Source organism: Rhamphochromis sp. 'chilingali', assembly GCF_963969265.1.
Source record: "Rhamphochromis sp. 'chilingali' genome assembly, chromosome: 22".
Lineage (NCBI taxonomy): Eukaryota > Metazoa > Chordata > Actinopteri > Cichliformes > Cichlidae > Rhamphochromis > Rhamphochromis sp. 'chilingali'.
In genome coordinates this window covers 26670860-26693206 of record NC_137950.1, presented here as the reverse complement: position 1 = coordinate 26693206, position 22347 = coordinate 26670860, and the positions used below count along the sequence as shown (strand labels likewise).

At 40.6% G+C, this 22347-nt stretch overlaps 1 protein-coding gene across 2 annotated transcripts in view; it reads right to left on the bottom strand.

The window, feature by feature from the left end:
- Window positions 1-22347, bottom strand: part of LOC308390554 (rho GTPase-activating protein 44-like) — a 99853-nt gene that overhangs the window by 36991 nt on the left and 40515 nt on the right. For both annotated transcript variants that reach the window (XM_080872691.1, XM_080872692.1), the window contains exons 2-4: window positions 2482-2521; window positions 1750-1869; window positions 18-94 (exon numbers count right to left, since the gene is read on the bottom strand). In XM_080872691.1, the coding sequence (XP_080728817.1) occupies window positions 18-94; window positions 1750-1869; window positions 2482-2521 (237 nt within the window). The remainder of the gene's footprint in view (window positions 1-17; window positions 95-1749; window positions 1870-2481; window positions 2522-22347) is intronic.

Sequence of the window (22347 nt, the reverse complement as noted above, 5' to 3'; positions counted from 1 at the left end):
TGTGCGCGTGTGTTTACCCTAGCAGAGACTCGTCTCCGAGCACAGCTGCCCCCTCCACCATACATTGTGCTAGCGTTGCGAGCGGAAGCTTTTTCTGCACAGAAACACAAACAGTCGATGAATCAGCTGCAGTTCATAAATAAAACCACAAACACAGAGAAAACATCATAAAAGCATACGAAGATTATAAATTATCTTTAATATAAGTACCAGAAGTTAAAACACGTGCTCATGTCACATCAGTTCATCACTTTTTCAAACTTTTATTTTATTTTTAATTAATGAATTTTAAAAAAGCTTATTTTTCTCTCTTTTTTTCCTTGGCCTTCTCACGAGTTACTGTCTTGGTTCCATCTTAAAACATCTTCATCTCAGGCTCCTCTAAGCTTTAGGATGAAAACATTTTTAATCCAGTGAAGGATTAAAAAGATTAACTTTCCACAACACAAATGGCACATTATTGTGCAGCACTTGAATATTTTGTCACTCAGTCTCTTGGTTTGCAGGAAAATATTTTCTCTGTTTGTTTTTTTAAACATTTACTGGAGGATGAAACATGCTTTCCAATATCGTTGCTAATCACCTGTCAGTGTCCTTCTGTCCTCTCTGAAAGTCTTAAAATTTAATTTGTCATTAGGAAAACTTTTAGTCTGAGTTGTTATGAAATTACTGAGAGCACAATGAAGAAAAACTGGATAGGTAGAAAATGATTCATTTTCATTCTATTCCATTAAAATATAACAATAAATATTAAGTTGTGGCTGCTGCTGATTAGCATGCAATGTTTTTAAAACAAATCAATAAGACAAATGAAGAGCAGCAGCATGCTCTGACTGTAGAAATAAAGCGTAAAACATGCCCAGAGGGCAGATAAGTCTGCTGTTTACACCAATCCTGGAACATTTTACTTTGTATACTAAGATTTAACCGCATAAACTTCACTGCAGTATAACAACTATTGATCGATTTATTCAATTCATTTGAGCGTACACACAGGCCTCGATTTGCTTTTCTTGTGTTACTAACCATCGGTCACTAGTGGACATTCCAGACCCCCGGTTGCCTAGGTAACCCTCTAACGCATTTACCAACTTGTCATATGTCCGTCAACAGTGTTCTTTGCTGTCACTGGTCAGTGATACCCAAATTCTTACCACCTCTCTGCCCTTTCATATACATAAATGTAAAGCCAGAGGCAGAGAGACCAGCAGCAAGACCACGACACAGAACAGAGCAGGCATGAATGACAGCAGATGTGCCACTGAATTAACCAGCATGAAAGGATGAGCTAGGTAGAAGGTGGAAGTGGGTTGCAAAGTGGCCTGCAGATAACCATTAAATGTATGCAGACTAAAGCTGCCTACAGAAGCTGCCCTACGTGAGATTCGTCAGTAGGATATGAAGAAAGGTGTCAAATGAGCAATCAGTTTCTTCTTCACGTTTCTTCTAAGTCCCGTCGTTGTTGGACTTTTGGATGAGTTATAAAAAGATTCACGTCTTCTCTGAGGATTGGACCTCCCAGTGATCGTTTATTGGTTAGACAAATGTGTAAACCTACCCCATCATATTTATGGCTCCAACCTAACATGGCCAAAATACTAAGGCTGTAAAAAAAAATGTATATGGTTGTAGATCATGTGATTTGTACCTTGATCAGCACACAAGCCCACACTGGTACGGTACAGCTCAGCTAAAATACCAGATGACAGAAAAGGTTTTATCAGATTTGTAGTGTTTATTTTCTCTCACCGAGGGTGACCTGACAGACTTCTTGTCCACGTCCACGCCCTGCTGGCCCTGCAGACAGGCGGTCAGCTTCTTGTGTGTGCTGTGGGAAACCTGCTTCACCAGCTCCAGACGTTTCTCCACCTGAAACACACACAGAAGGGAAGGAAGACAGAAAAGTCAGGGCACAGGCCTCAGCCAGAACCATGCACACACTGTGAGCTCCTTCCACTAATGCACAGCTTGTGTCAGCTTCCGTTACAGACATGCACTCAAACCTCAACCCAGAACAGGGTTAGATTTAAAAATAGAAACTCCATCTTTCCATCAGAGCTTTTCCCCCAATAAAACAACATCATTCTCAGTTGGTGTGAATGACGCCGCACCATTACCTGTTGGGCTTCAATGCGTCTCATTTCATTATTAAACCAGCTGAGTGGAAGCGATGTGTCTGCCACTCAGAGCATCATTAATCTGATCAATTACAATATCGCACCCCAAATCAATCAGCGAGGACGTTTCGCTTTTTGTCTCGCAAAGAGGTTCAATTTCAGCGTTCGTTAATGTTGCCCGAAGGCAGTTCAGAAAGCCATTAAAAATAACAAAATATATTAAAAAAAAATTCATGCATGCTGAATATTTTGCTCCACTAATGATTTTTCTTGTGAGATTTTTCTTGTGAGAAGCAGTGACTATCGAGCCAAAGAGGAAAAGCATTCGCACAAACACACAGATTCGATGAAGACTCATTAGTACCTGCAGCAGATCTTCACTCAGCACTTCTGTTTTTTCAGCCCTGGAAGAAAAGAGAAGAGCGGCTGTTAGGATGACAGAGAGAGGGAAACGTTAAAATTACAGAACTTGTTATTGTGGGAACTTGGCAAGTAGCGCACAAACCACTCAATCACTGTAATTGCATCATTTGCTCGACTTCTGTGCAAGAAATATAAAATGCTGCAGCTGCCTGGAGCTAATCGTGTAAGAGGAATGTTTATTTTCACAGTTGCACAGGACTCACGCTGGTCTGGTTTAATTACAAAGTCTCAAGTTGGCAATGTGACAGAAAACAGAGACTGACTGACACTTACAACATTTTTAAACTCTTTGACTTATCTTCCAATTATTTTATGGGTTGGGAATTTTTCTATCCTAATAACTAAATAAACAAATCTAAAAACTATCAGAATCATCTGAAAACACACAAAAAAGCTTCTTTTAGTTCATGGAAAACGTCCAAAAACTCTGCTCCAAAAGTGAGTCAGTCTCCATAGACTCTCCCAACTTTACAGCCAAATAAACATGTTTATAGCCCGCTGCAAAGAAACGTTTTGGTCTCTATAGCTAAAGCTCCAGTCAGATAGTTAGCAACCAGTTGGCAACTGCCGGGCAACCACTGGTAGCTGTGAAAACCTCATCCACACAGGCCTAAAGACCAGTCAGTCCCCTGATGATAAGCAGCTGCTAGGAAAAAATGTGTGTCCCTAGGGCTGGGCGATATGACCAAGAATTCATATCTCGATATTTTTTAGCTGGATGGCGATATAAGATATATATCTCGGTTTTTTTTTTTAAAGCCATAAGTTAAGAACAAAAAGAGAGTTCTAGTCACACTGTGTCCCAGATGTGGGCGCTTTTATTTACATACAGCGTAGATGTACATGAAGAAATTATTCAAAAATAAATTATCAGCATTTATTAAATAATCATGGTCCATAAATAAAAGAAAACAATGTTTTTTTGTGCATAACAAAAAGCTCACAATTGTGCAGTCAAAATGTAAACTAATAGACGCTGAGCATAGTAACAAAGAGACAGATTTCACAGCTGCACCACGTCTCTGAACAGGTGCCGTTTGTGGTCCTTATACACACACAGTACGGTAATATTACGTTGAAGCACAGTACGTATCACTCCGCGAGGCTCCTCCCCGGTAGCCCTAATCCTCCAAGACAATCCATCAAGTGGTGCAGCTCCGTAGCTTAGCAAAGTCATATTAAAACATTTTTTGACAGATTGCTGAGCGCTGTATACCACATAAAATCGGTTCGCGGTCAGTAAGCACAACCAGAATTCATACATAAGGCGCACTGTCGAGTTTTGAGAAAATGAAAGGATTTTAGGCCGTGCAGCCCCTCCTGGCTGCATGTCGTTAGCGCGGTTAGCTCGTTAGCGCGGTTAGCTCGCTAACACGTTGACGCCGTCCAGCCCCACGCACGGTAACTCGCTAACGGAGATTTTCCGCTTTCATCTTGTCATTGCCTGCAGGTGAAGCTATGGGGGAGGCGGAGTTGTGTTCAGTGAAGGAGAGGCGAGGCCGAGTAACGTTGCGTAGAGACAAAAGTGGACGAAAGAGAGGCAAACCTGCGGCTCCACAAGTATAATTATAACGTAACATAGACTATATCGATATAAACGATATTGTCACATCTTATATCTCGTATGAAAATATATCGATATTTTTAAAAAACTCGATATATCGCCCAGCCCTATGTGTCCCCCCAACCAGTTGGTGAGAGCTTGTTTGCTGTCAGTAGGTGAGATTAGTTCCCAAGAGGTTCTGCCCCAAAAGCCTCTTTAGAGTTGCTTTGGTTGCAACTGGTTGCCACCGTCCCCTGTAGTTTGTATGGAAGACACCAACTTATCTCCAACTAAAAAAAAAAAGTGCAACAAATTCATCCTCAAAGTAAAACTGGCATCTTTTGCAGCACGTTGCTCTCTGAGATAAGACACAGCTTTTATTTTGCAGGTGAGCAGTCTCGCCTTCCGGTCTGTAGCAACCAAAGCAATAACAAGGAGATATTTGATGCAGCAACCTTTTTTGTGACTGATCTCATTTACAGTAGCAACAGCCAGCAACCTCCATCAACCGCTCGCCAGCAGTTTCACTTTCGTGTAACTCCACAGGGTGACATTATTTAACTCACAATTTCAGCGTGTATTTAGTTCCAAAACTATATTTTTTAGCGGGGCTTCTGCTTTGACTGATAAGTGGATGCTGAGTCAGGTAACCAGAGCCTATAGCTGTCTGCTAGGCCTCACCTCTGTCAGTTTAAACCACTGAATGTGACCTTTCAACCACATTTGTGCTGTTTGTTATTATTATTTAATACGTTTCTGTCTTGGTGATGCACCCATACAGCTTTTCGATTCAGCTTGCTTGCGTTAGCTGATAACTTAGCACTCCTCTATCTGGATCAACAAATATGCAATAAAATATTATAAAGACACTACGGTGGTGACTCAACAGAAGAAACTACCGGGAACTTCTAGTGACAACAAGAGAAATAACCCTTTACAGAGGCAAAGTGGGCAGTTCCTGATATTCTCAACCGTAGAGTGCAGGACTGAAGTGACTGATATTTGAAGGGGATCTAGACAACTGCACACCTGGCATGGCCATCAGCCAGCAGCCAGCTATGAAGCAACAATTACAGTGTATGTGTGCCAGGGCTTAAGAGTCAAGTCACAAACCGAAATGCCAATGTTACCATAGAAACATGCTCCCAGTGACAATGCAGTGTTACTGATATTAACTTTGTGTACTGTTGATTATGTTCAGTGAAGATGAAAGGATGTAAGGAGCAGAGGTAGTGAAGGTGGTGTCAACCATTCAAAACAGTTCAAAGAAGAGATGAAGAAGAGAGTGTAGGCTGACAAAGACAGGATACTGGATTAATTTTACATTTCCAGAACTAAGTATGAAAGTATTACCCCAATAAAAATTTATTAAAAAATGTTAATGTTGCCTCTTTCAGAGTCAGACTTTCAGTTAGTGTGCATCAAAGTAGTAAACATATGTATACATATAAGAATGTTTCTTATTTATCTTTTCTTATTGTCAATAAATCCCACATTGACAAGAAGAAAGAATCGCCTCCTCAAGCTGACAATGGTTCATACTGAAGACGCAAGCCTTTAAAAACAACCCACAAATATATCATTTCATTTTCCAGAAAAAAAAGAGCTTAGTAGCCCTAAAACAGCTGCTCTCCGCAGGTTTCAGCAAATGTTTCTCAAACAAGAAGAAATGGAGCTTTTGTTGGAGACTATTATCTGCATCGCATTAATGTACACATGGTACTCTAGTGAGTTTTTCAGGCAGCAGGATGGTGTGTTTGTGAGATTGAACCATTATAAACCAGTGTATGTGTTCATGATAATGAAGAAACATGTCACCCAGTGCAACACTGATGTGTTTTTAATAGTTTCTGCACAACAATGAAGCTCGATAGCACGCAGGAATAAAAACTCTCAAGCTTTAAATGTGCAGACAACACATGGGTGTTGTTGTTATTCATGGGTGTTGTTGATATCAGGCTTTAACTAATGATGAATGATTTTAATCATACCAACGATGTAGCATTTAGAAAAACATATTCTACTCCATTATTTGATCACCAGTTCCTTCAGGAAGCCAAAGCGCCATGCACTGAAATAACACTAACAGACTGCAGCACTGCCTTCAGCAGCAGTTGAACAGCTGATGGAGATCAGTGTGGATATTTCGGATGCTAAGATGACCTGTAGGTTAATAACAAAGACAGCCTCTGGAGGAAAACGTTGCCTGGAGTGTCAGAAAGCCTTTAGACAATAGATCTGATAAGATGCATAACAACAAGCTGCAAATTTAAAATAAGGCAAAACCTGCAATTACTGGTCTTATTTCACCTGGCTAACGTTTGCAGAGATATTTATCTATTGGCATCTTCTTTTAACGCTAATAAGGAAGTTTTATGCATTTTTTAATTGTCCATTTCTTGAAAGTCTCTTAACATTTATGTCTATCTGCTGGTTTAGCATTGCTTACTCCTGCTTTAAAATCACGGGGGTCAGACAAAGACATCTGTGTCCAGTAAAGATGCACAAACCTACCCGTTTGAATTTCAAAATCAATCCAAACACCTGCTAAAACCAAATTTTTGCTCTTTCAAAGTTGACATGAATGCACGACAATTTATAAAGTTTCAAACATCAATCCTGAGATGAAAGACATGAAGGTTACAGTAAGTTTTTTCCCCCACATAAGTATTTCATTATTTTTTGACAGTTCGAATGCGTTACTGTTAAATTTCCTCTGATGGCTGTTGCAGTATTCCTCTATTGTTGTTCATAAGCAAACACAAAAAGTCCGAGTGTATAAATAGCCAAAATGCTCATTTTTTGTTGCTTGTAAAACTAAACAATGATGAGAAATAGATCCAGCAGTTAAAGATGAACCACAGCATCCTCACCGCCATACAGGTTCTTTCTTGGGTTACCTTTCCTTCTCTCGCTCTCTCTTGCACATTTCCCCCTGACAACCAGTTAGTTTAACAAAGTTCAGAGAACAGTTAAAACAAATCACAATGCAGATACTCGGAGCTGTAAATAGAACAGATGCAGGCAGATGAGTGGATATAAAAACAGAACCAACAGCATTGAAACTACACACACACAGCTACAGCAGACATTTCTTCTCTCTGTCTGCTGCGATTCAGCCTCACTCACACGTCGATTATACATCAGGCATCAGTTTCCTAAAAGCATCTTAAGACGGTCTTTAGAGCGCTGTAATGCTCAGAGAGAAAATATGTTTGGGAGCTCTGGTTTCAGACTGAACTGCTGCAGACAGAAATGATTGTAACTTGAGGAAAAAATCAGAGTACAGCAATGAACTGAGGAACGACTGAGTGGCTTATCTGTCACTTATGAGTAGCAAAGTGCAATTTGGTGGGACCAGCTTAGCAAGTGGTTTCAGGTATCAGATCACCATGTGTCTTAATGGATATTTTCACGTGTATTTAACACTGTGCACTTGTGATCTGATAACCACGGATGCACTTGAAAACCAACTGTAAACCGGGCCAAGATAAAAAGACTAACTCTGTACCTTGTTAAAGTTTTTGTTCTGCTGAATTTTATCAGCCCTGATGTTACGCTCTGCTCTGAACAGCCTTTAGCAACTGTTTCAGTTTGTATTCAAAATATCAGTAGCAACACTGATAAACAGGTAAGTGTGAATCACCTGCGGTGCACTTCCTTCACCCTCGCAGACAGAGAAACCTGTTATTAAACAGGCAGATTAGGTTTTACAAGGTCACCTCCAGAGCCTGGAGTCTTAACTACAAGACTAATTCATTTATTTTACAAGGTCATTACCTTAATGCCTGATGTATCATATTTGACAAGTTGAGTTTTGTGAATTTGACATCAGTGTCACAAAAATTAAAATTCAATGTACTGAATGTAAATAGTTGGAACGTACTTACAGACCAGATTTGTGTGACTAAGGTCTTAAATAAAAATATTATTTACAGTTTTCCTTCACAGCAGATTAAAACTGTGTCAAAAGCATCCGTGAATAAAATTTTAAATAAAGCCAACTCTGTCTAAATGCTGGATTAGCAGAAACTCTTTGATGAATAGATGAAAATATGTTATTTTCAGTGTAACTAATATAATATATAAGTTAACACATTCAGCAGCCCTTTGCTTTCTGACCGAGAACACGCACCAGACCAGTCACACCTACCTTACCTGCCTTTCTGAGCAGCACAGACACATGTTCCCCTCTAAATGTGTCATGGTCCTGGGTCGGTGACCCAGCGCTTTTAGTTTGTTATCATTTTCATGATGATGATTGTTTTAGTTCTGTGTTATATTCGGTCTGCCTCTGAGTCTGCGTCTGGATCTGTCTGTCTATGGTGTCACCCCATCTGTTTGTGAAGCTGTCTGTTTAAATCTGTGTCTTGTTTGGTTCCCCGTGTCTGAGTTTCCTGTTTTATTGTGAAGGTCTCTGTCTGATGTGAGTGTGTTCAGTTTACATTTCCCCTGTCCCGTCAGTTCTGATTTCTCCCAGCTGTGTTGCCCTCCTGTCCCTCATCCCCTGATTACTGGTGTGTATTTAAGCCCTGTGTGTTCTCCTGCCTGTTGTCGGCTCGTCTGCATTCATCCGTCTACCTCTGCGTTCTATGGTGTTCCTGTCTCTGCGTCTCTCTGCCCCGCACCCCTTTTGTATGGTCTCAGGTTTGTCACTTAGTTTCTCCCAGTTTAGGTTTCCGTTTGTAAAGTACTCATACCTCGTTGCCTGTTTTTGTCACCACCACCTTTGTAAATAAAACATCACTCGTATCATCAGTTTGCTGCATCTTGGGTCCTCCTTTTCCTCCACACCACACGGCTCCCTCCGCCAGCCGTGACAAAATGTACCTACTGCCACATACAGCTATACATTTCACTCAAATTTAGCTCAAATTCAAAATAAAAAAATAAAACACAGAGTGAGCCTGCTGTGGCCCAGTGGACTTACACAACAATTCTTTTTCTGCTCGACCTCTTAGTCTTGCCAGAAATCTGCAGCTTTCTCCTCCACATCCCCCCTGCTCACAGAAAGGAGATCACCTGTTTTCAAGCAGGAGTTCTGTGACCACAAAGAGCAGAGAGGAGGTGGCGAAAGTGGGAGGAAGAGAGGGAGGGGAAGGGCGGCGTAAAGAATGAGACCTGACTATCTGGTCCTTTCACTCACTCATCGTCACCAGCCTCTGCTTTATGTTCCCCTCTGTGAACAGATTGGACTTTCAAATATGTACACATTATGTGTTTATGACTGAACAGACACACATCTCTTTCTCCCCAAAAGCCAACATTTTACATTTTGTAATATATTTAAATTCCAAGGGTGTCCTAATAGTTTTTTAGCCCTCAGTACTGAGTAAAAAGACCCATGCTCTGCTTGTATAAGCTGCGCTCTCAGATTCGTACCAGTGGAAACAAATTTATTTTTTCAAAGAATGGGCCATGGAATTTTCCACTGCCAATAAAGTCCAGTTTATCTAGCCTTAAGTGTTAGATTTAATCCTAAAATGTGAGTTGTAGCTTTCACTGTGAGGTGTTATCATGTTGCTTTTTTCACTCTAAAACTAAACATTCAGTTTGAGTCCAGATGAAATATTAAGTACTTCACTTTTCAGTTCAGCACATGGAAACTCGTTATTCTTGTGAAAACATGAATAAAGTTTTCTGTTCTGAAGATGATTCAGACCGTGTGGAGTGGTAGAGGAGATCCCAAATGCAGAGATGTGAAAGCAGACTGAGTGGAACTGAAAATAAACCCTTTATTGACTGGTTTCAAATTCTACAAGAGGCAAAACATAAAGTCCAACAAGGAAATACTGAAAACTACAAACATCTGAAATATAAAGCAAGAAACTACACAGGGGCAAGTCGGAGCAGCCACTCTCACAAAAGACAAGGGGAGGCAGTGACTATATATACACTGAAGGGCAATCAGAGAGACAGCTAGGGAGACTGAGACGGCTGAACTAAATCACAGAAGATGAGACCAGGGAAGAAAAACTTAAAACAAAGCACAAAGAACACTACGTTTCAAAATAAAGCAGGAAGTGTGATAAGTAAACTGGGAAAATACAGACACATGAATGAATTTGACACAAGAGGATGAAACAGTGAGGAAATAATTTAAGAGGAATAAACACCAAGAGTCAAGACTATGACAAGAGCAGTTCTGTGAGGCTGTACTTAAATAAAGTAGCACTATTAAGCCTACCCTTATCATGCTAACATGCTCACAGTGACAGTGCTAATATATCTTATGTTTAGCAGGTATAATATTTATCTTGTTCCATCAATTACTATGTTAGGATGCTAACATTTGAGCCACAAGATGTAATCTCTCCAGCGTGTCCTGGGTGCACCCTGGGACCTCGTCCCAGCAGAACATGCCCAGACACAGGAGGACACAGGATGTCTGAATGTTTCACCTCAGCTGGCTCCTTTTTATGCAGAGGAGTAGCGACTCCACTTTGAGGTGATTGACAGAATTCATCACCCGTCTCTAACGGAAAGCTAATTGCTGCTTATATTGGTGATCTTATTCTTTCAGTCATTACTCAGACTCGTGACCACCGGTGAGAATAAGGGCATAGATCAAACCGGCAAATTGACACCTTTGCTTTTATGCACAGCTCTCTCTTCAACCCATCGCCCTAAACTCCCACTCCCCTAATGCTCCCCTGTGACTCATCACCTCAGTGTGGTGGAAAGGTTTGTGTGTTTCTGTCATTCCATGGGCTTTTATGTTGGTCCCCGTGAAAGCTAAAATAACAAGGGACCAGTTTACCCTGCCAAGGAGAGGATGCCCCCACACTGGAACAAGACCTGGGTAGGAAGCTTGAGGGAGAGTGCTTGGTGGTCTTAGCCCATGGGGCCTGGCTAAGCACAGCCCAAATGTGTATCGGACAGCAGTCAAGACCGGAGGCCCTGATGGTCCAGTCCCCGGCTGCTGATGCTGGCTACTGAGGTTTACAGTTGGGATTTAATGATGTCTCCATGACATTGTGGTGCTGAATGACAGTGTTTCTGTTTGCAGTCACAGTTTCCTGCTTCAGTAACAAAACTGAACTCATTTCTGACACAATATGTACAAACCGCTGCTCTTTCTCTCCCTGAATTCGTCTTCTCTCTGGCACTAAAGAAGTCTAAGCAAGATTCACAGTCTCTGGATTTAACAACGAGATAATGATCCTTATGCAAACACAGAGATACACGCACGCACACTAATGATGAGGTTAGCAATTGCTCACCCGTCCTGGAAAGCCAGTTGCTGCAGAGAGATGGAGATTAATGCACGCGCACACATTGAATCCAAGCATGCTCAAATTCAATGCACATTGTCTCGTTCCCTTTCCTCAGTGACAGTTTTGTAGATTTCACCCAGGTACACACACAAACGTACACATCCACTTTGTCTCTTTCCAGGTGTGACATAATTAATGTGAAGGCTAACACAAGCAAAACAAACTGCTGTCTGCTGTCACGGTGAGTTTTCACACCCAGGAGATAAAAATTCAGACTGTGTGCATTATGTTTGCAAAAGCACCTGCATAACTGAGAATAACAATGTCTAACGGACAGTTGAATAAGTCTTCAGTTTGAACTGTCCTGTCCTCAATTACCAGAAGGAGGCAAGATTCCATAATACTTTGACCACACTTATCCCAGATGGAAAAGGATGTATTATTAACTGTATATTAAAGCTATAATGTGCCTGCAGTACGACTGGACACATGAATTTGAAGGTAGATTTCTATAATGTGGGTTTGGTAACTACAGCAGCAGCAGAGCAAGCATATGGACATACACCAGTCACCTTTCTGCAAATATAGGGGAAAAAGAGACATGTTTGCACACAGTTCATACTACTGTGATCAGAAATGCCCTTTGAAGCATCTCCATCTAAAGGTTTAATTCTCCAGTTAAAATGTTGTAATTCCCAGGAAACGTGTGCTGCTAGCAGTTCCTGATGCTTGGCTGCGACTCTGCATATCTGCACGTGTAAGGAGAAGGTCAGCTGTTTATGTTGTGCTGACGTTTCCACTCGGGGGATTTGGGCCTCGTAACGCAGCATGACTGGGGTCACAGCTGAGGAAGGGAGAGGCTAACAAACACATGGTTCATATTTTGGAAATGCCTGACTCAATGAAATAAGCAGCTACATGTTGTTGACGGCCGTGTTTGCTCCAGGAAAAAAAAAGTGGGCAAACAGGAGAAAGAGAGCCACGTGTGATGAGTCTAAACCGCACTCGTGATTCAGCTTGCTCTTCTACCCTTCTCACTGCAGGTTTTTTTTTGTTAATTGTTTGACACATCAAGGGCACTACAGCATCCTGAATCAAAGCCTCAGCAACAGAGTCGGTGCTTTACTGCGGCATCAGCTTCTGGCGTCACAGCCGGGATTCCCACCGGCACAGAGAGGCAAAGAGGGGGAGGCAGCGAGAGGTGATGAAGAATACAGAAGCAGAAGAAGATAACAGATGTGTAAAAGGGATTTTTCAGTCATAAATCTTGTGAGGGGGAGCTGAAGTGACAGAGGTTGGGAATACAGAGCGTTCTCTAAAATGACTCAATTCTGTTTCCCCCCATCTCGACAAAAAAAGTCTGTCTGAAAACTTTTTGCACAGGTAGTGCAGTAAAAAGAGTTTCTCTGAACAGCACTTGAGTTAAGTTATATCGCTAATAAAGTGCAATAACAGAAAAAGGGGTTTTTGGTATGAAGCAAAATGCTGATTTGTTTGAGGGAGTGAAAATAGAAGCATGTGGAGAATTCTGCACAATCCACATTTTTCGAGTTATAAGCAAAACATTTGCAATGTGACATTTTTTCTCGCTTTCCTGGAGTTGTCTTTAACTGCCTGAAAAATGTGAAAGCCCAATCCATCAGAGTCATTCAGAACATTAAAACTGTAATGAAACAACATAAGCCTTGTTTCTTCCTCGATTTTTCTCCAGTAAATGCTTCCAGGGGAGCTTTTTTATTTAAAGCCATTGTTTCTCTTACTGAAATATGTCATGGTCCGGGTGAGCACGGGGTTTTTCCACTCCGCTGGGTTCTACCTTCAGGCAGAGACTCCAATCAGCTTCCACACCTGGTTCCAATCAAGTCACCTGCATATAAGACCAGCATTCACAACAGACCTCTGCCAGATCTTCTGCTAACCCATGTCAGTGCTAGGCTGCGAACCCCTTGTGAGAACCCTCAACTACTGCTTTTCCCTCACCGTGTTTTTCTTTGTCATAGGACCCACCTGGCAGTCACGTTTCCCGAACTACTCTCATCTCCGCCTGGACGCTGGTTCTGTCATCTGGTTTCTTCCTCTCCACCATCGGACTACACCTGCCTGCCTCCCTGCCAAGTCCCTCACTCCACGCATATTCTGGATCCTCTCTGGACACTCCTCACCCGGAACCCCCTGGACACCCCTTCCTCGCATGACACTTTAAACCTGCAACGCGTAAGCCCTAACCTCCATAGCCTAATCCTGCAGCTGTGATTCACTGGACTGCCACTGACTACTTGTCTCTTCTCATTATAGTGACTGCGTACCTCCATCCAAGCCGCTGCCCCTTTTTTCCATCCGTGAAATCCAGCACCTAGCCATAGCACTCAGTTTCATGTTCACAGTTTGGCCTCACAGTTCACAGTTCATAGCATTTCATAATTCATAGCATTCATAGTCTCCTGTTGTGTAATTTCACTAGACACTTGTAAATAAAGCACTGTGTTCACGCCCGTTTGCCTCCCTCTGTGTCTGCATTTGAGTCCACACCCATAGCCGGGCCCTCTCGGCCGTAACAAAATATCTGTCAACACGCCACAGCAGCAGTTATGTGTCAGCGCTGCTCTTAAGTTCTTCAATCAACTTTACACAGCTTAACACTTGATGTGTTTTCACTGGTGCCGATCTAAACCTGCTCAGCAAACCAAAGACCTTTTTATAAACAGCCTCAGTGTTGACATATTAAACAGTAATGCACGTTGAAAGAGAAGAGAAAAAAAGGAATTCAAGGTCACATTCAGCGGCTTTGACTCATAATGCCAAGCCACACCATGTTTTCATCACTGGATTATTAAATTTTATTAAGGTTAATGTTTAAGCTACTCAGATCTTAATTATACCTGTTACAATAAATAAATACATTTAAGATTTAAAAAAGCGATGTAACGGAGTAGAAGTCTTAGGCTACATCCACACTAGCGCGGTTCTGTTATCCATTTGAAAATTTAAGATTGATTATTTTGTGTGATTATTTTCAAGATGCTTTTTAAGGCAAAGTCAATCAGACTTACATTTTTTCGTCAATTAATCAAGTGCATATGATTTCCTTCACTTTTAATTCCTATAGAAGCAGTAAGGCTATACTTAGTTTTTCACAGGACTGCGCAGAGTCCTGTGAGGACTATAGAGTGGAAAACATAAAATTATCAGGATCTAGAGTCTATCCCAGCTACCACTGGGTGAGGAGCAGGGCACACCCTGGACAGATCATCAGTCTGCTGCATTGCGAACACAGAGAGATAGACAACCATTCACACTCATAGGCAATTTATCATTACTAATTAACCTAACCCCACTAATAGCATGTCTTTGTACTGTGAGAGGACACACAACATGATGCTAACGCCACAAGGAAAAGCCAGATGATGAAGTCCACCTTACTGTGAGTCAGCATTGCTGACCACTGCACTGCTTCCTCGTTTGCTGTGGACAAGTGCTCTGCTGCTTGTGTTTAGACCCACAGACCCACAGCTAAAAGTTAGAAGCTGCTTATTTGTGTGGATTAGTTTATAAGTGTAGCTTATAATTATTAAATGTTTTCCCAATAGAAAACAGAAAAATACTACACTAACCTTTGTTGTGTTCTTATTGAAAATCAAGAAACTATTGCTGTGGTGATTTTGTGCTTTCAGATCAGTGATTCAGAATGAGACGATTTTATTCAAAATACATCAGCAGAATTTTCTCTGTAACCACCAGCGAGTGTTAACGAGTAAACAGGTGAACTGAGCTGAGAAATTCAAAGATTAGATTTATAAACTGAGAAAACACATCAGCGATGTTTTGACAGTTTGTGTCCTCAAAGGTGCTTTTTTTGTTTTGCTTCTCGCTCTTCTGCTGCCGGGGAGTTTCCATCAGTGACACAGAGATCCGACACTCAGAAGCTTCAAAGAAGAAACTGAACAAGTCATCAACAGAGATTATTGTCCAAACTTTGCCTGTAAATAATTCACTTTGCGAATGTTATAAGACAAAGGAAGTGCATTTGGTAGGCCTTGAGGATGTACACGGTACTTTGTGAAAAGAAAACTGAACGTGGAAAATATAAATACTTGTAGTTCCTCGACTCTTATTGTAAAGGTGTTTCTAACACAGTGTTCAAATTCAGGCTCTACAATACACACAGTGAATACTATCAGCTAAACTACACTTCATATTCTAGACAACTCTATCAAATAAACCACATTCATCATTGCAATTAGACCTCAAAAGGCTACTAGGCAGAGACAAGCCATGTTTCTCTACTTTTTTGTCTATTATGAATAACAGCCATATATATGGTCATATGCTTTATCAAAAATGAAAGTTTTAAGCCTAATCTTAAAAATAGAGAGAGTGTCTGTCTCTCAAATCCAAACTGGGAGCTGGTTTCACAGAAGAGGGCCATTTTTACCTTGCTCAGTTTTTATATTTGCTTTTATACTTTTATGACTGTTTATGTCTAAATTTTATCTTACTATGTTTGCTATATATACATTTTTCTTATGTTTTTATGGTATGTTTACGTGTTACTGTAAGGTGACCTTGAGGGTCTGAAAGGTGCCTATAAATAAAATGTAATTATTATTATTATTATTATTATTATTATTATTATTAAAAAAGCTGAAGGCTCTGCCTCCCATTCTACTTTTAAATGGTCTAGGAACCATAAGTAAGCTTGCATGGGGCCAGATTCTTCAAGACCTTTCATGTGAGGCGAAGGATTTTAAATTTGATCCTATATTTAAGAAACATACGATGAAGAGAAGCCAATATTGGAGAACTATGCTCCCAGTCTGCATCGTGGCTCAAGAGTTGGCAGTTCGCCTTGTAATCGGAAGGTTGCCGGTTCGAGCCCCGGCTGCAACAGTCTCGGTCGTTGTGTCCTTGGGCAAGACACTTCACTCGTTGCCTACTGGTGGTGGTCAGAGGGCCCGGTGGCGCCAGTGTCCGGCAGCCTCGTCTCTGTCAATGCGCCCCAGGGCAATGTAGCTTCCTATCCCCAGTGTGTGTGAATGGGTGGATGACTGAATGTGTAAAGTGCTTTGGGGTCCTTAGGAACTAAGTAAAGCGGCATACAAATACAGGCCATTTACCATAATATCTCCTATATGTGTATACAAAGCCCCTTTTATACATAATACCATGAATAGTAACTTTCCAGCTTTTTATTTAATATCACTGCAAATCATAACTGTACAAATATACTTATTCAAAACCGCAGACTGCATATAAAACACGGATGGGGCTTTGAGGTCAGGAATGGAAGTCCTTAAAAGTGCATTCATTCTAATGGCCAGTAGGGGGCGACTCCTCTAATCCGCCGCTTTCTTAATCTTTAATCTTGAATTTTTACCTTAGCTCAAATGGGAGGATAAAGCAAGTTGTGATTTAAAAGGTTTAAATTGAGTCTTCGCCAACTATCTTTTATACACAGTTTAAATTTAAACATATTCTTTAGTCCATTCCCTGAAAGCATCACATAGTAAATATGCACAAATGTCTGAAATTTAACAAACTTTACGTCTGTAGATATGGGATCCTTTAACACGGTCCAAACAGATGAGCTTATATTTGAAAACGTCTTATATGCTAAATACTTAATTCAGTCCACCTCGGGCAGGAAAATTGGTGCATGATGAAGGAAAAATGGTTCAAGGACAGAAAAGTCCCCGAGGAGAAACGTTTTAGGTGAAGTCAAATTACCCAGCATGCTTCTCTCTCACTGCTAACCAGGGTGGGGGTGGTTTTGGGGTTACTATGGAAACGGCAGAAGGATCAAGCGTGGAAGTGAAGAAGGAGGGTGAAGATGAATGAATAGCTGGAGTAAAGCGGAATCATTCCTCCACCGGCAGCCCGAGGTGCGGCGCCGGCGGTCGAGCTGTCGTTTGTCACAATGGCAGAACCAGCCGAGATGAGATCTGTATCTTTATGTCTATCACACACACACGCTCACATCTTCTTTTGGCTTCAAGGTCATTGCCTCTACTCTTTTGGTGACTGTGGAGTGGGGGTGGAATAATAAACCTTTGAACGACGAGTTCCTGGTGAGCTGACGTCTCACGAAGATGCAAATCTGTGAATAAAATGCGGGCACATGTGCCGTACGTGTGTGTGTGTGTGGATGAATAATAAACTTGTCAGAGAGATTCTCTCTCTGCAGATGAAAGCAATAAAAAGATCTTTTTCGACCATATTGTATTTATAGATGGCTCTATTTTCAGCTATTTGATCCACACTCAATATAAAACACTACGCGAGACAGATATTTCAAATTCAGCAGTCTTCAGAGCACAGTCAGTCTCTGAGCATTAAACATGCTGAACGTTATCCTCTGATTATTCACCGCTCCTTACTGCACGTTCATTAAACACAGAACTGCATATGTCAGCCCAGTCAGGCATGAACTGCAACAGTACTGCTGGTAAAAACAAACAGTTTGTTTTTTCATGATGAATTTTAACATTTTAATTTGAAATTTAATCCTCTTGAAAACTCTAATGTCAGCTAAACCCCGTTAGGACTTTGTGAAGTTTGAAAACTGAAAAGCTGTCTTCTCAGACTGTGGATATGACATCCCTTTACATCTAAGAGGCAGAATTACTAAACGGGGTGTGACTGCAATCCCCAAATGAAGCCTGTGTGCAAGTTCACTAAGGAAGATCTGCATTCACTCATCTGTCTTCTTGTCCAGGTGTTTGGCTGCTAGTATGTTAATTACATCACTTCCACTTTCCCACACTGTAAAACTCAACGACGACATCATTTCTGTATCTTCAATCAGTCTCCACGCTATAATCCTGCTCCTCATCTTTCATTCTCCCTTGCAGTGTGCTTTGTGCAACCCACCTGCTCACTCCATCTTATCTTCATCACCACTGGCATCTAGACTACAGGGGGGTCTTGCAATTCCCATCACCGCTGGGATTTCATTCTGCTGCGATGGGCCATCCGAGTCTAATCGCCAAATAGCATAACTGAATTCTGTATATCAATAAATGACAGTCAGCTCCTTCTAATGATCTCTCCGTATTGAGACAGCACTCATAGGTGTGGTTAGTTTTACAGGATTTTACAAAAGTTGTTTAACTGTTGGATGAATCCCTCTGGGTAGCTCATCATGATGAAGATCAGGTAATCCTGATTCACATATACTGGGATCACTGGTTTTGGGGATAATTATTACCAGGGACAAGAGATTTTTTTAGATTAAAATGATGTGACTATAGTGCACAGATACAAAACAAGACAACATGGGTAGTATTGCAATTTATGCTGCAAAATCTTTTAAAACCTAAAACATTTTCGGGCTAACTGAGTAATAAAATTTAATTCTTAGTGGAAAACAAAACAAAACACATGATGATATTCAGCCTTGTGCTGTCTACACAGACCACCTTGATTCAGATGTCCAAGCAGTGTTGCATAGTAATCAGCGGGCACACAGCACAGGATAACAACACATAACCGAAGGGGAGGAAAAGCCTGTTCCTAAGAGCACAACCCATCAAAATGCTGCTCACAGCCAAAAGTTTCGAACGCCCAGGTCCAGCTCTCCGGAGAGCTTTCTATTTTTCTCAAGGAGCACTAAATCCCTCCAGCTTCTCTCCGATGAATACAATGAAATGGCCTGACTCATTCCAGATTCACCCGGAGTACCTCGGCCTTGTTGGCCCTCACAATTGACAAGCCAACAAAACAGAGCAAAGCCTGGAAAAATAAAATCCACCGCAGGAGGTTGTGAACTGCTTTAAAGCTGCCAGAGATTCACTTTTCACCTCCTCTTACTAAATGTTTTTGCTTTTAAGTAGCACAGAGCGTACACACCTCTACTTTTAGGGGTGAAGGAGCCGAAAGCCTCTTATACACAGCACACAAAGATGGATTAATGTGGCCTGGAAAGTGAAGGTAAACAGAAAACGTATTGTGAGTGAACAGGAAGGAGGCTGAAATTAACATAAAAACCTATTATTAAACTAAAGGATGTGTTTGTGAAGGATTTTCATTCTTATTTCCTATTTCTTGCATTCTTGTATGTTCAAATTAACTGTGTAAAGAACAAATAATTAAAAATAAATGTTGGCAGAATAACAAAGAACAGAAATATACTGTAAATCACTGCATTGTAATCCTTATTTCATCCTTATTTTGGCATTTGTGATTATACTTTTGCATAGAAGGACCTGGTCCACTGTTTATCACTGATTAATGTTAAATTCAGCCTTATTTTTATGGTAATACAGGACAATTTAAACCTTTTTTTCAGACCAAAGTAATATCTGCACACAGCTCCAGCAATAAGTCTGTATAAGAGGACAAATTCAGGGGCAAAATAAACCGCACTGACTAGAGCTTGTAATAACTTAGATGCTCATTTTTAAATTATAAAAGTTAAGAAAAGTAGGTTTGTGGAAACTGAAGGGGAATTTTAAACTCTCATCCACCCTTCCTACATGAGATTTAAAGGTCTTTATAATATGATCTTTTTAAAAATGATTTTTTTTAAAGAGCAGGAATTGCTCAGGCAGAGCAGACTGAAACTTTAATGCTCCATACTTTAATGATATCAATATTGCAGTACAGCTAAAAATACAGTCATTTTAACATAGAAGTAAAAGGCTGGGAGCTGTAAGGATAAACCTCTGATAAATTGCTTTCTCATTAACTTACCTATTTATATATAAAATGGCAGAAAAAAAATCTCCAAAGCCCAAAAATAATTCATTAAGGTATAAAATAGAAGCGGGAAGAAGCATAAATATGTTTGCTGATGATTACTGATTACGCTTTTCAGCTCTACACATGAATCACAAGCTTTAATCGCAGATAAGTTTAGGTTACTTTTGTAACCCTGGTTCTCCGAGTTGCATAATTGAGACGTCTCATCAGACAGCTCTTCTTGCTGGAGCAAAGTGATCAAAGGAGTTTATTTTGATTAATAGTAACACAAGTAACACTATGTTACTATTGTGTTAGTAACATAGTTACTAACACTAGTCATGCTTTCCAGCTAAGTCCGTTTCAAAGAAAAGGAGCAGAAAATAAACTCGATGGCTCTGTGGATCTCTGCCAAGGACCAACAGTCCACTCTTCTATGAAAGTCAACAAACAAATCATTGGAAACATCAAAGCTTTTTTTTTCTTACTTAATATTATAGTAAATTCCCCCCAAAATGTGAATGATTGGGTGATCGCATTTCCTGTTTTTTGACTCTTTGCCACTGATCAACTTTTGAAAAGGAAAAATCCACATACTCTAATATTGCTCAGGAAGCTTTGTCTGACGATCATCCGAAGCCAAATTTGGTGAAGTCTGGAAAAACTTTTGGTATGCAAAAAATACATATATGTCGTCCTAAAACGCATTTGTGCCAGAACACTGTGATTGAACTTGTTTTGATGTGAGAAATGCAAAAATAACTTAGTTCAAACATTTTTAGCATAACCCCACCTAAATTAGTCCTACTTGCTCAAGGCAGATAAGCCAAAATTTAAATGAAAAATGAAAAATGTTATGTTGTGTTTACTTGATGTTAATTGGCAGCTCAGTGGTTCACAGCAAGAGAGTGTGAACCTGCCCAGAGCACGTCTGTGTGAAGTTTGTGAGCTTCGGGTTCCTCCTTGGTGGAGGTGACAACAGTAGTAGATAAAAGACAAATAAAATAATTAGTATATTATTAGAAAAAAGTGTTCTTTTTCACATTTCCAGCTGTTCTCAGTAAGATTTCAGCAATTCCTGACACAACAAATCAACCTACAGCCTTGACTGCAGTTGACACACCATCTCCTCACACACGCATGAATGTGATGTGCGAACCTTGCTGTCACTGCGGCCACCCTGCTTGAACTCTCCCACACTCTGCATCTCCTGAGCTGTGAAGAGCTGATGCACACACAGAGACAGCGAGCCCTCCGACCCCATGGTTTTATTTTCATGTCTTTACACAGCTGGTCTGAACAAGACCGGTGGTTCTTCCTGTCACCAGAGACCCTGAAATATGTTGAAATGAACAGGCTGAGGACACTGACTACAGACTGACTGACTGGACATCTGTGTAGTGACGTTCTCAAAGCTTTTTCTAAAACACAGAAATCCTGTCTATTGCTAAGAGTTCCCAATGTGTAGATTTCAGGATGTTTTTTTTTTTATTTTGGCTGAATGTGTAGCACTGTTTTATCTCTCTATCGCCTTTCTTTGCTAGTAACTTACAAGAAGTTTTTATTATGTATCTACTGACAGTGTTGCAGACTAACAAGAGTGTTTGGTGGCATGCAATGTTGGGGTGTTTAGACACACGTGTGCGAGGTTTAAGCCAATATCATACATGTAGCCCAGGACTTATCTAGACACCAAGTGTATAATAATACTGGTTTATCAAATCTGCCAGGTCAAGGTTGAGTTTTTGAACTCAAACCCACAATCTTTTCATAAACCTCAATCAAGAGATTTTTAATGATTCAACCAAATAAAACCAAATGGGATGTGAACCACTGGCTCTTAGCATATAAACCTACTACAACGGGACCGCTCCAACCAAACGCAGGCCAGTATTGCTTCTGCCAATGCAGCTAATTATGCTTACTGTTATTATTATTAATACTATTAAACCCGTTTTTAAAACGGTAGAACCATTGAGGTCAACTATGTAACAGGCTTATGATCAGCTCAGTTCAAGAAAATTGGGAGATCCAACCAAAGACTTAAGTATCTTCAGCTTTATAACCATGTAGGGTTTGAATATAGACCATGAGTTGGATACTTTTAGGTGACCTTGTGAGAGATTTCTGAAATCTAGTGGAGACTTTACCTGAACTCTTTACACTCTACTGTCTAAGGCCTGCCAAGTAAATATGAAATCAATTAAACAACTGATGATCTGAACTGATTGCTAATGCCGAAAGACAAACTGATTATTTGACAGCCCGAATTGAGAACATGTTTTTCTGTAATTCAGGTGCAAAAAATACGTTTCATTAGAGGCCCTTTGATTCGTTGGCCCCTTGCTGAGAGGTGCTGCTTCAGAGAAGC